General features: G+C 50.8%; 1 protein-coding gene across 11 annotated transcripts in view; it reads right to left on the bottom strand.

The window, feature by feature from the left end:
* FRMD4A (FERM domain containing 4A) overlaps nt 1-15,361 on the bottom strand; it is a 362,843-nt gene that overhangs the window by 131,830 nt on the left and 215,652 nt on the right. The window contains exon 1 of one of the 11 annotated variants that reach the window (XM_080605841.1): nt 9,423-9,725. The exons of the other annotated variants lie outside the window; for them this stretch is intronic. Coding sequence (XP_080461967.1) covers nt 9,423-9,518 — 96 coding nt within the window. The 5' untranslated portion in view covers nt 9,519-9,725. Of the gene's footprint in view, nt 1-9,422; nt 9,726-15,361 lie in introns of those variants that run through there. 11 annotated transcript variants of the gene reach the window in all.

Below are 15,361 nucleotides of genomic sequence, written 5' to 3' on the forward strand. Positions count from 1 at the left end.
CCCGAACCTCGGTGGATGGAAGTTCTGAGGATGGGGAGACAGCCAGGAGAAACTTGAAGCGGAGGGACTGCCACACAGTCCGAATGTGGTCCTCATTTCTACTACTCATTTCCACGAGTCTTTCCTAAGCCAATAGCAGGAAGTCTGGTCTGCAATTTTTCTTTTCAAGAGGGAGAAAAGTGATTTTAATTTGGCAGAAGGCTTCTGGCATAGGCTGCATTCTAAAACATGGCAATGCGGAAGGACAAATGCTTCTCGCTCCAATGCACTGAAACCCAACACAGAACACTGCTGCCATCCAGACTGGCTCCTGTAATGGTTTCTTATTGGAAAGGCTACCTGGTGCCCTGGAGCAGGAGAGGTCAGTTGTAAGCCAGATGTTTTTTCCCTAGGAAGGAGACCCAGCCATACCTTCAGAGATTTGCAATCTTTTGGCAGAATTTCTGTAGGAGAACAAAGATGTCACATTTTCAAGAAAATGGGAGCAACTCGGTAGCAAGTAGAGCTTTGGACCCCAGAGCACAGGCCCAGGAGAGATCTTGTAGATGTGGATAGCGGTGATGTGAATAGTAGCAGCATTGTTGGTGATGCATAACCAGGCACCAGATACTAAAGCAGTGTGGGTTTCCCTGGTATGGAAGTGCTCCACATCTCTGTGGAATACATGCATGGAAAACAGCTGGATGAAGGGCCAGAAAATTATATTTTCCACCAGCAATGATGCAGCATTTCCCTCAGGTTCTGTAGGACCAGAGGAATGTATCACAAGCAAGACCTTTGGCTGTTCCTGCAAGCATCTTTATCACACCCCTTGAAAAACCCATGACCATACCCCACAAATTAGGGAAAGGAGATGAAATTGCTGAAAATATGGTTGCATCCAAAGCTCTTAAAACCTCTCCGGCCCTGCAGGAGGAAAGTGCTGCTGTCCTTTTGAGAAGCTTGATGTTACCCAGTGGGACCCAGTGAGTGTGGGATGTGTTTGAGGAGGGCAACCTCAGAAGTTACAATCATTTCTGCAAACACCCAGCAAAGGAGGAAGAAAACAACATCAGTAATCAGGCAGAAAGAGTCCTCCTTGAGAAGGAGGGATGGTGGGTACGTCAGGATGGGCTTGGTGCGACCCAGACGCTGTGCAAGTGCCATCGGGGAGCGATGGGATGAACATTAAGGAGAGCTGCAGGCTGGGTGACCTGGCGACTTCCCTGTTTTGTCCTGAGAGCTGAAAAAAGAGTTCCTGGCCTGCCCAGGGGCTCTGAGCTTCCTGAGGGCTTCAGGCAGTGTTTTCCAGCTCCCAGCTCCCCCCCGGGACATCCGCACAGGTTGTTTCTCATGCCGTCTGCAAACAGCCATCAGCAAAAATGCTCTGATTCAGCAAGGCACACAGCGGCGCACATAAATCCCTTTTATTTCAGCGTGACATAAGCAAGTGTTTAAGTGGCTTACTGTATCAGAGCTGAAATGAAAAACCGTTTCCTACGGTCCTTAAGTCCATTTACAACGTCAAGCAATAACTCTCAGGCGAACTTTAAAGCCGGGAACGCCACTTCTTAACCTCAAAACGCTCGGTGCTTGAGCCGTGTAGTTAGAATTAAATCTAATTCCAACGCCGCGTCTTAAAGTGAGCAGGGCAGTACCCAGCAGACGCCTAAATCACCGCTCCGAGAGCAGCTGGCCACAGAGGTCTGCTCTCAGCTATATCCTGAGATAAGAAAGCCCTTTCCTGGCCGGGCCGGCTTCCTCACTGGAGTGAAGGTTGTGCTGTTTTATGTCACGTATTGTTTTGTTTCTTTAAAATAATACAGATCTCAATCTTCTCAGATGGAAAGGAAACCAGGACACCGCGCACCCTCTCTGCCTTCTGAAGCTGATGCAGAGGAGGGCATTCCCAACGCATGCTGTTTTACCACGTTTGACTCTTTCTCCCACATAACTCTTGCTGTTCCCTTTCTTGACTAGAAAATAACAATTGGCAGCTTAAAAATATATCTGCTTCTGAGCCTTGCCCCCACTGCCTACAAGGCAGGAGCAGAGCATAGCTCTACAAGATCGTTGAGCTCTGGAGCTCCCATAGACCAGGGAGAGGTGACCCAGAGCTTTTAGTCTAGAGGATTCACTGGCCACAGATATCTTAAAGCTTACATTTTGTAACCCCTCCTGCATTCAGAAAAACTGTTCTGCTCCTGTCTTTATAAAGCTTGTCTCAGCTGGCCCAATACAGACACCTGCTTTGGGCCATTGTTTTTAGGTCAAGAACATGCCAGAGCTCCTAAAGCTCTTGGGACTGCTCTGTTGTACAAATTTTAAATGAGTCACATGGCAAGCTGTTTGCGCCCAGCATCACAGAGCATCTCTAGGTGAGGTGAAACCACTTGGTCCACACGAAACCATTGCAACCAGACAGTCCCATCCTTTGGGAAGTGACGGGCATGCAGCTCAGGCACCCCATGGCCTTATCCCCCAGTGCTGACCGTGGGACATGCTATTCATCCCCACTCCAAAATATTGCCCAAAGGCTGCAAAAGGGGATCAAAGTGTCAGTATCACCAAAAAAACATAGCAAAAGTAAAACTCCTCATCCCTATGTTAATAAGGCATGACAGGTAAACCATCTTCCTCTGTGCAAGCTTCCCAGTTAAAGTTCCAGATAACTTGCACCGCATGAGATCTTCCCCTGGGCTTACTCAGCTCAGCTAAGCTGTACGAAGAACATCTTTATCCACAGAATCATAGGATCATCTAAGTTGGAAAAAAAACCTTCGAGATCATCAAGTCCAACCATCAGCTTGACCTACCGAGTGCCATCACTAAACCATGTCCCTTAGTGCCACAGCCTCGTAAATACCTCCAGGGATGGGGACTCCACCACTTCCCTGGGCACCCCGTTTCAATACTTGGCCACTCTCTCCATGAAGAAATCCTTCCTAAGACCCAGCTTAAATCTCCCCTGTTTTATTTTGTATTTCTTTTTCCTAGAGTAAACTTATTCTCTAGATAAGAAGCACTTTAAGGTATTGACTGTTCTTTCATCCTATGCATGCACAGCATATACTGGAAGAGCTCCTGCTCTGCTTGTTATGCACAAAGGACATAGTATGGTCTAAGGGAAAAGGATCTAAATTCGTTGTCAGGGCTCTCCTTTACCAGTAATGGACTCTTCAGCCTTTTATAAGTCACACCAACCTCTCTTCGGGGACTCCTGGTCACCTTCTGGTTCACTCCCTGCTCCGTACTGCGGCAAGCACCATGACTCATCAGCATAATAATGACTGTGCGGTACTAATGCACGTAGCAATCGATTATTACTATTTTTCCCAAAGATGTTAGGATGTCTGTTAAGCTCTCCTACATCTGACTTTTAATTTCTTGTAAATATACATATATATATATATATATATATATACACATTTTTGGTACAGTTTCGCACTTCAAACGTGGCATATTTTCAGCAAACTGTTCCAGATATCACTCATTTGTGCACGCAGACAGGGTGGTAATTACATGAGAGCATCCAAGTCTCCTGGGAAAACATTTGTAGGAGGCTTAGTTTAGTTATAGAAGAGAAGAGGGAGATTTATTTGTTACTGGAACTCGTGAGATTTGCTGCAGAAAAAAACAAATCAATGTAGGTTCATAGGAAGATGACCGAAGTGACCCAAGGCACTGAAAGCAGTAGTATGCATGAAATATTTTTAAAGGACTAATTAAGATTTAAGGCTTAAAGTGTCCTTTTAGCACTTATTGAGTCTCTTGTACTTACTGTATCAACCAGTACTTTGAGGTGTGAGCGGTGATCGCCCGGATCAATCGAGCCAAGGCACTGGGCTGTGCATCACTCAGCTGTTCTGTAGCAGAGCGGGTCAATAGACTGCACTAAACAGTGTTATATATAATACATAATGGAAAACACACTTGCAAAAGTCATTCCAGACATGAAAAAAAAAAAAAAACCAACTAATCTGTGCACATAATTGCTTTTTATTTTTTTTCTTTTTGCTTTGAATAACACTGTGAGAACTGATATGCTTCCAGTGCAAGACCATGTCACCAGGTCGTTGCCAGCCATGGCTACTCAGCAGCCTTGGCAGACGTTGGATGCTCCAAGCCAGGGCTGCAGGAAAGGGACATCTCCCATGAGCACGGATGGGGACATCTCCCCGAACATCTCCTGCATGCCCGGGAGGGTGCTGGGTCCATCCTGCCTTCCTCTGCCCTGATAGCTCCCAGTGCTGAGTGTGCTGAGGACCACTTTGGGCTCAAGCAGGGAAAACTGCCCCTAGGACACACAGCCTGCACTTTTACACTCCCTTTCATCTTCTGAGTGATGCCAGGAGTTTCTATCGCCTGTGCTGGGAATGCTTTGCCTGTTAGTGCAGAAAAACTCTAGGGACAGAGGGCAAGAGTTAGAAATGGGTCCTTTCTGCATGAAGACACCCACAGAATAATAAATATGGTCATCCTGTAACCTATGCAAAGGAGGAACCAGGAATAAACCTCTCTACCTGAGCTTTTCTCCCAGGTGCCTCTGCCTTTTAAGAGCAGGGGAAGGATGCTCTGTTCTGGAAGAAAACACAGCAGCTCTTTAATACTGTGCAGAATCGATGACGAAGAGCTGAGATGAAGAGGGAACAGCCTGATGCAACGTCTGCAAACTCAGCGGCTGGACCCAATACCCCAGAGCCCAGCTCTCCGAGGATGCGAAGCCCGTTTTGGAGCAGCTTTCTGCCGTGTAGGCAGTTGGCAGTGCTTGCGAGGGGGCACAAAGGAAGAGAGGACCCAGCCTGGTACCTCTGCTTTTACAAATTCCCCCCCAGATTCTCTGTTAGTGCCCCAAAAGAATTTCAGAAAGCGTCTCCTGGGGTGCAGTGCAGAAGTAAGGCAAGACTCAGTGCTCTCCTCCAGCCTCCCTGGTCTTGGGGAAGCACCAACCTCCTTCCCCTCTCCACCACTTCGTGCAGCACAAGCCCGGGTAACACCTTGGGTGGCAGCACCACCACCTCTCCAGGGCCCTAAAGCATCCCAGGGAGCCCAAACCACTTCAGACAGTGATTTTTTATTTTTTTTTCACCCAACTTTTTAAGTCTTTCCAGTTCAGAGTAGCGAGAGGCTGTGGAAATTGCCTTGCCAAGCTGTTTGTTTTCCAGTGTGTTTCAATGCTGTGCTGGGTGTGTGTGTGCGCGAGGCAGGCCCTGTATCTCATTAGGCATCTCCTAAATCATCCGTGTCCCCCTGAGAGCACATTTCACTGGGAAACGCGAGTGCCCGGGCTCTCCCACGGTACACAAACACACATGGCAGCCACGTGCTGTGACGATGGGCACCTCCAAAAAACCCTGGAGATGGCCAGGAGAGAGCCCTTCCATGCAGAACAAGGACAAAACCGAGCTTTAAATATGGGAAGAGCTCGATCCACATCCTCCTCCCTAGGAGGGGTGCAAAGTTTCAGCTGCAGGTTTTTGTGCTGGCTCTCGGGGCTGCTCAGTTGGGGCGGTGGCTTTCCATCCTACAAAAATTTCCTGGTGTGAAAGTAGCAGGGTCATTCTCCTGCTGCTCCCCCATCCACAAAGCAGTTGCTGGTGGCACCTGGTACAAAACATTTCATCTCAGATGGACGGGATGCCAACAGTGCTGCGGTGTGTGTGGGGCGGCTGCAGCCGCACTGGATCCCACGCGGTCAGGAAACCCAAACAAAGTCAGATTTATTTTGGTTGGGAGAGCTGGGAACTTCTAAGAAGGAAAAAAAAATAATCGAGCCACAGAGCCTGAGCCTTGCAGGTTGGCAAGCCCAACAGCCATTGTTGAAGTGTTATGTGTTACACGTGGAAGTGTACACACACAGAGGATTTCTGCTGGCCAAAATGACAGTATTGACCTCTTTTTTGGTTTTCAGCTTTCTAGGAGATTTTTAGTTGACCCTTTTAAAGTGAATTTAAGTAAAAAAGGTCATCCCACCTCCCTTTTTGTGCCCGCAAGGACTTTTCCATAGCTTAATACACTAAGCCACATCACATCCTACCAGTGTAGATTGAGGGCGAAAAAGGCATTTTGCTACCCACGCCTTGACGTTGGGACACAGAAGCTGTTTAATACCACCAGAGAACATGACACAGCAGCTCAGGACAAGAGGAGAAGGGTCGTGCATCTGCTAGAAAAGGAAGCTGGAGGAAATCCTAAGCAAGAACATCATTAACTGCACTGGGAGTCGGACTGTCCCTGTTCCTCTGGTCTCCTTCCCAAGTTAAGTCTGGGCAGGGGCTGAACTCCCACCCCATGGAGAGGCACCAGGGCACCTGGCACCATGTGCAGGGTTGCAGAGAGGTAAAATATGACCACAAAGCAAGGGTGCACTGGGAGAGAAAGCTACACCAGGCTCTTCTTCTCTCTGTCTTGACAGGCAGCCTGTTGGAGCCAGGCATGGGCAGGGAATAAACCTCCAGGCTCCCATTGACCCATGAGTAGGTGGGCTGCAAAGGTGACTTGGAACAGAGGGAGGCACCTCTTTGTTATTTGTCAACATAAAAGTGCTTCCAGAAGCTTGGAGCTGATTGAAATTCTGGCTGGGACCTCCTCTCAGTGTCTGATCAGAGAGGAAACCAGTAAAAGTCATTTTGGCTCCTTAATGGCATTCATCTCCCGGCGCAGAAGTCAGGGACTCCAACTCACTCCGCAGCTTTGGAAAATCATTTGTGGTTTTCTAGGAAGCAGGACATACTGAGATTTATAGCGGTGCTGAGGATTAAGTTGTTAAAAACCTGGGAGAATGAGAAATAGCAAGGGGCGTTATCAGCTGCCGTTGTCCCCAAGGCCATACAGGACAATCTGCTGCTGACTTAGGGAGCCGAATTGCCTGAGAGAGGCCGGGGCAGCCTGGGCTTTGGAGCTGGAGGAGGCTGGAAAGCAATTCAGCCGATGCTTAACCTGGCCAGAGTGTGCTGAGTGCTGGGCTCTGCCTGCCCTGTGGTAGCAGGGCAAGCTGCATCTCCAGCTGCTGCAAGGAGCGAGCCAGCAGGGATGGCTGGAGGTTGGCAGTGCCCGGTGACCTTGGGGGTCCAGCTGGGCACCCAGGCACACCACATCTGGTGAAGAAGCACGGGGACCTCAGGGAGCCACTTTCACCTTATGGCTCGCCCAGAGCAGCCCCGAAGGCCAGGAGAGCTGGGATGAGCACAGGCTCACCCCATTGCTGCTTAGCTGGTGAGAAGTGGGTCACACAGAGCCTTACTGTATCTCCAGGGGACACTGCTAAGCCCTAAACCTGGTTGGGATGGGATCAAAAACCTCCTACAGCTTCCCTGTGGGACTCACACCTCCATCGCATGACCCTTCCTTCTCCTTCACTCCCCTGCCAGGCTGGGTCTCGAGACTTCAGACACTCTGCTGCTCCTCTCAAGTTCTCCCTAACACAACTTTTTTCCCCTCATCCACACCATGCAGTTGTACTTTTGCTGTCCTTTAAGCCACACTCAGACCTTCTGCAGTCACTCAGACCCTCAGCAACAGCAGCAACAAGGGGGATGTGTATGACTGTGGTAACCCGTGACTGTGTGGGATGAGACTCCATGACTCGGGATGTCCTTCCTGGACTTATGAGCATGGTAACAGCACCCAGCCGGCTATCTGAAGCCTTGACTTTGCTGGAATGCGACATGGTCCCCGCAGGAGATCCTCCTTGCACCAAGCGATGCTGCAGTGCTGTATGGCCCCGAGCGACACAGCGCTGTGACCACGAGCATCACCAAATAGTGCCTGGCACTGCCAATGCTATAATCGGTGCAAATATACAACAGGACCTGCACATACACAACAACGGGACCACCTGGCACTGTCTGCCAGAAGAAATAGGAAAGTAAGGGCTCTCCCCGCTGCAGCATGAGGCTTGTCCCCGCCTGACACCAGCACTCATGGCCCCGGATAAGGGGAACCAAAGGCAAGAGCACCCCCAAAGCCTGAGGACATCCCCCGAAGGCTTTCCTGCAGAACCAAACCCTGAAGCCGCCCTTGGGTTAAGGTTAAGGTTAGCACACACGCACGCAGAAACAGAGTTTGCTTTATGTGGAAGGGACAAACCCCAAACAAATCCCACACATCGAGGCCAGTGCCTCAGCTGGTACGGACCAACTTAAAAACCTCCTTAAAATATAACTTGGTGCATATTTTTGGAAGTTAACAGTTAGTTGTACCAGAAAGGTCAGCACAAGCAGGCAGGCAGGCTGGTGGACCGCTGCCTGGCCAGGCTCAGCATCGGGGTTCAAGGAGAAAGGGGCTCAGTGTGATAGTTTCAGCTCCACCAAGACCTATTTGGTGCCTGGCAGGCAGGAAAAATGGCACGGACACCCACACCGGTGATGTCCCCCTCCACGCACAGACAGGAGATGCTCTTCAGAGCCTGGGGACCGAGGCAGAGGGGGCGGACGGGGACACCCCAGTGTCCAGCAGCACAGTGCAGGGCTGAGATTTCAGCCGGTCTCCATAGAGCCACCGCGTGCGCTGCGCGGGCACCACACCCCCTTCCCGGCAGAAAGGGCGAACGGGGCCGGGGTTTTGTTCAGGGTGAGGTTTTAAAACCCCGAACCGAACCCGATAAGCCGGGAGGAGGTCAGATTTCCCTGCGACCTGGCTTGCCTGGGGAGGAGATTTGCCTGCTCGCTCCCGCGTCTGCGTGCGCGAGTGTGGCTAAACCGCTGCCAGGGCTATTCTTAGAAACAATTGTCTCCCCTGGAAATTTTACATAGAGGCTTGAAACAACTTTTCTCATGCCCTCCCCAGCAGCGAGCGGGCTAACAATGTGGCCGAGAAAGCCTCCTTCCGCGGAGCATGTCTGCGAGGCGTGCAGATACACCCCTACGGGCACCGCTCGCAAACACGGCTATTTATTTGTCTTTTCTGACCCTGGATCCGCAGCAACTTTTCTGCCCTGATTTCGCAAAAGGTGCACGGGGGAAGGGAAAAACGAGCCGGGGGCTTAACCCCTTGGGAAGCCCCCCCCCAGCTCGGCATTAAACTTGCTGCAGCCATTTGGGAAGGGAAGGAGCAGTCCATCTTAGCGGGGACAAACATCCAGATTGGGGGGGGGGAATCATACACCAGCCCTTCTCCCCCCCCCCCCCTCCTTCCCTCCAGTGCAAAAATAAATAATAAAAATACACAACAAACCAACACCCAAAACCCGGTCGCCCAGCTCTTCTCCGTTACTCGCCCACCAAATTCAAGGCTGATTTATTTTTTATTTTTTTTTTTATTTTTTGAAGGGGGGAGGAAAAAGGAGAAGGAAACGAAGCGGCAGAGCAGAGCTGCCCACATTTCTCTCCGCTTCAGATAAATGGAGGGAGGGGGCGTGGAGCCACTCGCACACTGCGGCTGGGCTTCCCAGCGGGATGAAGGGGACCCTGGGGCCACCCCACTGCAGACAAAGACCCCGTTACCTTCTCCCTGTCCCTCGGTAGCTCCTCAGCTCCGCTCCGGGGGCGAGAGCATCCCGCTGCGGCAGCGTCGGAGGCCGCGGCGCTACCGCCTCGCATCCATCTCCCGCACCTCCTTGGCGGCTCGGCAGCCCTGCCACTCCTTTCTGCTGCCCTCCACGGGGTCTTCGGCCTCCTTAGGAGTGGGGCGATGGGGAACCCATTCGCCCGATGCTCCTCTCCGCGATGCCGCAGCCCGCTTTCCCCTTCCTTTCCCCGCTCGCCGGTCCCCGGCTCCCGGCTCCCGCACGGCCGCCGCCGCGCTGTGAGGTTGGAGCTGGAGAGAGAGAAGGAGGAGGAGGAGGAGGAGGGGGAGGAAGGAGGAGGAAGGCGGGAGGAGGGCAGCGAGCAGCAGTTGGCGCTGGGTCATGTGGAACAGATGAACCCGGCTCGGGCCTGCCGACATCTGGGCTCCCCCTCGCTTCTGGGAGGAGGAGGATGAAGGGATGAAGGGATGGAAGGAGGAAGGGTGCAGGGGTTGGGGTATTCACACCCCCCCTCACATCCTCTAAAACCTACGTGTGGACGCCTTGCACGAAGGGGAATGCTCTGAGCACCCACACAGCCCCGGCAGGGAGGAAGAGGAGGGCAGCGAGGGACCAGGGTGGCCGCAGGGCTGGGGGCTTCCACCCTCTCCTGGAAATTTCCCCCTGCCCCCAGCTGAGAGGAGGTGCAGCCTGTGATGCTGCGAAAGCACTCGGACCAGTGGAGGATGCTACCCGGCTGTAAAACATCTTTACAACCTCACTGGCAGTGGCCCCAGTGCAAGGATATTGCTATTAAATAAAGAAATCAGTCAAAACAGACTGCAGGTAAGCAAAAAGTGCTGGTTTGTTGGCTTATGGGGAACACAGCAAGAAGCACCCACGACACAATGCCTGCGGTTATGGCTCTGACTTGCTAGCACTGCTTTGCCCCCCCCTCAACATTTTCTTTCTGGGCCTGGGGTTATTCCCACCACGTAAAACCCCGAGGTTGCCATCGTGCCATGCTCTGGCACAGGGACAGCCCCAGATCGGTCTGTTTTGGGAGGGGAGGTAGGGAGGTGAGCCCTTTCCTTCATCTGTTTTTAGTCAATGAGAAATAGGAATTTTTCTCTTTGCCCTGCAGGAAGGCGACAGAGCCGCTCTCCCAGCACGGTGGTGGTGGGCGGGCCGGGCGTCTGATTTTAGCTGGGGTGTTTCTGGGGTTGATCTGCTGTCAGACCAAAAGCCAGGGCCATGCCAGGAGATCACAGAATCATTAGGGTTGGAAAAGACTTCCAAGATCACCTGGTCCAACCACCCCCTACCACCAATGTCACCCGCTAAACCATGTCCCCAAGCACCACGTCCAACCTCTCCTTGAACACCCCCAGGGACGGTGACTCCACCACCTCCCTGGGCAACCCGTCCCAGTGCCTGACTGCTCTTTCTGAGAAGAAATGTCTCCTCATTTCCAACCTGAACCTCCCCTGGCACAACTTGAGGCCATTCCCTCTGGTCCTATCACTAGTTACCTGTGAGAAGAGGCCGACCCCCAGCTCCCCACACCTTCCTTTCAGGCAGTTGCAGAGAGCAGTAAGGTCTGCCCTGAGCCTCCTCTTCTCCAGACCAAACAACCCCAGTTCCCTCAGCTGCTCCTCACAGGACTTGTGCTCCAGGCCCTTCACCAGCTTTGTAGTCCTTCTCTGGACACGCCACAGGGCCTCGATGTCCTTCTGGTAGTGAGGGCCCAAAGCTGAACACAGCGCTCAGGGTGCAGCCTCACCAGAGCTGAGTGCAGAGGAACAATCACCAAGGATTCCCCCCAACTTGGTGTCATCTGCAAACTTACTGAGGGTGCACTCAATTCCTTCATCCAAGTCATCAAAGATATTAAAGAGGATTTATCCCAACGCAGACCCCCAGGGAACACCACTGGTGACCGGTCGCCAGCTGGATTTCACCCCATAAATGATGGAGATGCCACAAGCCTGGACATCCCCTCCTCTGCAACAGCCTCAGTGGGCTGTGAAGTACTTTTGGGTGGAAATACCAAAAACCTGAGCACCAATACAGTTCCCTGTCCTTTCTTTAAGGGCACAGACACTACAAAATGGAGCCACATTTGCAGCCACAGACAGCCCCCCCCATCCAGCTCACTCTACCCGAGGGCTGGCTCTGGTTAAGGGCCTAAATATAGAGGTAGCTCTGGCCTCTGGCTGCTGAGGGTCAGGAGCAAGTGGCTGAGGTGGCCTGCCTCTGCCCTGGAGGACATCTGAGGTCAGGACACCATAGCAGGAGGCAGCAAAGGTGCCCATCTCTGCCCCAAGAAAAGCAGGGGGGAAGGGTTTTGTTGCAAGGTTAAAGCTATGTCCTGGTGGGGTTTGCTGGGTGCATCCAATCCGGGTCTTGATCAGTCCGTGAAGTACCCATGAAGGGCAAACCAGCAAAACACAAGCTTCCAAACATCCTGGAATTTTAATCCCATAATTTCAGGCAAGGGCAAAACTTAAAGCTGCCTCCTAAATTCGGTTTTGCTCTTTTCCTTCAGCTGAGGTCATGGCAAATCTCCAACCGGTTCCATCTTTAGCAGGGGTAGCAAAGAAGCACGTGTGAGCCTGGCCCCCAGCTGTGGTTCAGCCCAGACCATGACCCCTGGTTAGGACCAGGGATGAAAAACCACATTCCCAACCTGCCTCTCACTAAAACTGAAAGAAAATCTGCTTCAAAGGAACGCTCACCATGCGGGTGCCCGCTTGTGCTTGCTGCAGTACAGGAATACGCCAAGGCCCCAGGTTTTGCCCTAGGGGTGGGCAGATCCTTCAAGCAGCAGGGCCCCAAGGCAATTCCCCCACCTGCCGCTGCATGGCACACGGTCTCCTTCCCTACACACCCTGCCCTGGCAGGATCTGCCCCCAAACCTGGAGCAAGGCCAGGGCATGGTGCAGCTCATGCAGCTGGTGGGGAAAGAGCTCACCTGATGGATTAAAGAGCCTGCAAGAGATTGGAAACCTCTAATTGGGAAGTAATTTGTTTCATGCATAGTAGTAAAAACTGGAAAGCAAGGCTTGCTCTGCCCAGACTGCAATTATCACATTTCAGTGCAGGTGTGGGGAGTTTCATCAGACTTGGCTAGGAATTATAGCCTCCCAGCCTCTCCTTTTGACACAAAGCCTGGATAAGCAGGTATGAGTTTTGGACAAGTCTGGAGGCAGCCAGAAAGCATCCCTTCTCATGGGATGAGAAGAGCTGGTGTTATTGTCGGGTTGTCCACTGGAGGTGCCCAAAGAACATCCCATCAGTGTGAGGCTATAATGGATACACCAACATCTTTGGGGCATTGATTGATATTCCAAAGATGGAAGGACCTGGGTCACAGACCAACTTCATGTTTCCTTAATCCTCTAATTCATGATGAAATATTTGTAATAAAAATAAATTACCAGTCTGAGTGAAGATAAAATCCTCTGGGTACCTGATGGAGCTAACAAAGAACCTTGAATTGGGGACTGTTATAATAAAGTGGAAAGATAGTGGAGCATTGTTTCTGCCAAGTGTTCATCACGAAAGCCTAACCAGAAAAAGGTTGTTTTCTCCTGGAACAGGACAAGAAACTTGCTTTGGATCTTGTCTTTGGTTCATTGCACACCTCCTTCCCAAAGACACCCTGGGGCCTGTAAGTAGAGATGAACATTGCAATGAATGTGGGGCTCACTGTTGGCTCAGCAAAGCCGCTGTTGAAGCCCGCACCAGCCTGATTAAAGCCTGCAGGAGAGCTGCGCTGCAGTGCAGGGACAGCACCTTGTGCGACCCAGGCTTTGCTCTCCTCTTCTTCCTCTCCCAGACACACATGCTGCAATTCAGATTTCCTCAAGAGCATCTTTTCAGGGAAAAAAAAAAAAAAAAGAAAAGAAAACACACACACGACAAACACCATTCACCTCATGCACATACCACTCTAAACCTAGTTATAATTCAGCAGTGGTAGCAAGAGTACTTTTCTTCAAGGAGGTTCTGTAATTTCACAAGGTCTCTGGAGCTGTCAATACCCAAACAATACGACCCAGTAACAAACATTTAGTCTGAAGGCAGCAGAGCTGTTGTCGCTGCGATGATTAGAAGCAGGCAATAGCTGCCTCTCTTCCAAGCTACTTGTATCATGGCAAGACCCAGAAAGACAACAGTAACCCAAATATTTAACTTTGACATACGCAGAGGGAAGCCTCCAGCAAGCAGCTGCCTGTCAGCCGAAACAACAACATGCTGATTTCTTTTTGTTGGTTCCCGATAAGCAAGGAAGAAACACCGTGGCCTTGTGCTGGAGAGTCACTGTTGACAATTCACTTCCACTCTCTTTAGCAAAGATTAACGTACCAAAATAGTTTACAGAGAACGTGGGGATAGGACCGCGGGTGCCATCAAAATGTGTGAGCTGTTACATGAACATTTCTCATGTTTTCGGAAAAGCTTAATGAATATTGTCTATCCTGGAACTGCATTAATTAGCACTAACGAGTTGGAGGAGACGTCTTGTCACCAAGCAATGTTCACACTTACACGACGATTTGCATCCATAAGCAGCGCAGCGCGGTACAGGAGTCAATGCCTTTCCCCCGTATGGCACATCAGAGACCCCTGGGAGGTGAGGAGAAGGCTTTCAAAGAACATTTAGGATGTGCTGAAGGTATCTAACTGCCAGGCTTCCTGTGGGAGGTGTTTAAGGGCCTCACTCCCATTGATTGCCCAACCTGCAATTTTTGAGTGGCAGTAAAAGATTCTGAAAAGTTCTGAAATTTAAAAAGCAACATGGCCCTAAGTGACTTTGGACCTGAAAACCATTTTCAGAGCTGATATAAACCTTTAGGCACATGAATCTTACTGTGAATCAATGCAGCTGGTTTACTCTCTCTATGAAGTGTCATCCAGCCCCGGAAGATGAAGCATCAGGTTAGCCTTAGAGTTAATTCATGCAGTTCCTCTGAAATTCTTGGTATAGCAAGCTCTTGTCTGTCCATGAGCTCTGATATAGGTTGGACGGAGAAGAAGCTACTGTTCTCCCCTCTGTCCAGCTGGGAAAATTTATATCCTCCATGCAGCAAATATGCCTTGACACAGGGAAGAAGAAACTGGACTGATACGACCCAGCCGGCCACCCAAGCCACAAAGCTGCTCTCATCCATTTCTATGGACCATGGCCAGTGAGAGAGAGAGATGAAGAGCTGCGTGTGCCACTACTGAACCTGTCCCCATTTCTTCATTTTTCCTTCTAAATCAGACTGGGATGAACTATGTCCTTGAGATAGCTCATGCTGAGTTTTGGAAACCAGGTGGAGACCACGGTGGATCTCATTCAGAAATGTAAAATGCCATCACTCAGGAGCAAGACTTGACTCATATAACTGGAAGAGCAATGCCAACTGCCACGGCACAGCACACTTCAGACTGGGAATATCTCCAAGCTTGCTGTGTGGACCATGAGATGTTTCTAATTAAGCCTTTCACTGAAGCGCTTCACTTCGGAGATGAACCGTGGGTGTTATTTCCCATGCCATACTTTCATTAATTTCCAGCACAATCCCTTAAGTAATTGGGGCACAAGAGGAGGGGGGGAATGGGAGAAGCAGGACTTTAGCTTTGGACAAAATAAGCCTCTAGGGCATCTGATTAATTTTCACACAGGCTTAAAGGATCTGGAGAGCTGAAGAGGGAAGAAAGCAGACCTTAACATTCCCAAAGAGCCAGTGCAATAAATCCCCATTCATTAGGCAAAGAAAGTGCATGCCGGCAGGATGCTGAGCTATTAGACAGCAAATGAAGCTGAGCTGGCCCATCTATAACCTTCTGCCTTCGTGAGGCAGCCAGAATGCATGGTGGGGACAATTCCAGCTGGTTGGTGCTACGACCCATGGGGTCACAAATCCTGCCTGCTGCCTCCAGCTC

Source organism: Anser brachyrhynchus (genome assembly GCF_964034855.1).
Source record: "Anser brachyrhynchus genome assembly, chromosome: 1".
NCBI lineage: Eukaryota > Metazoa > Chordata > Aves > Anseriformes > Anatidae > Anser > Anser brachyrhynchus.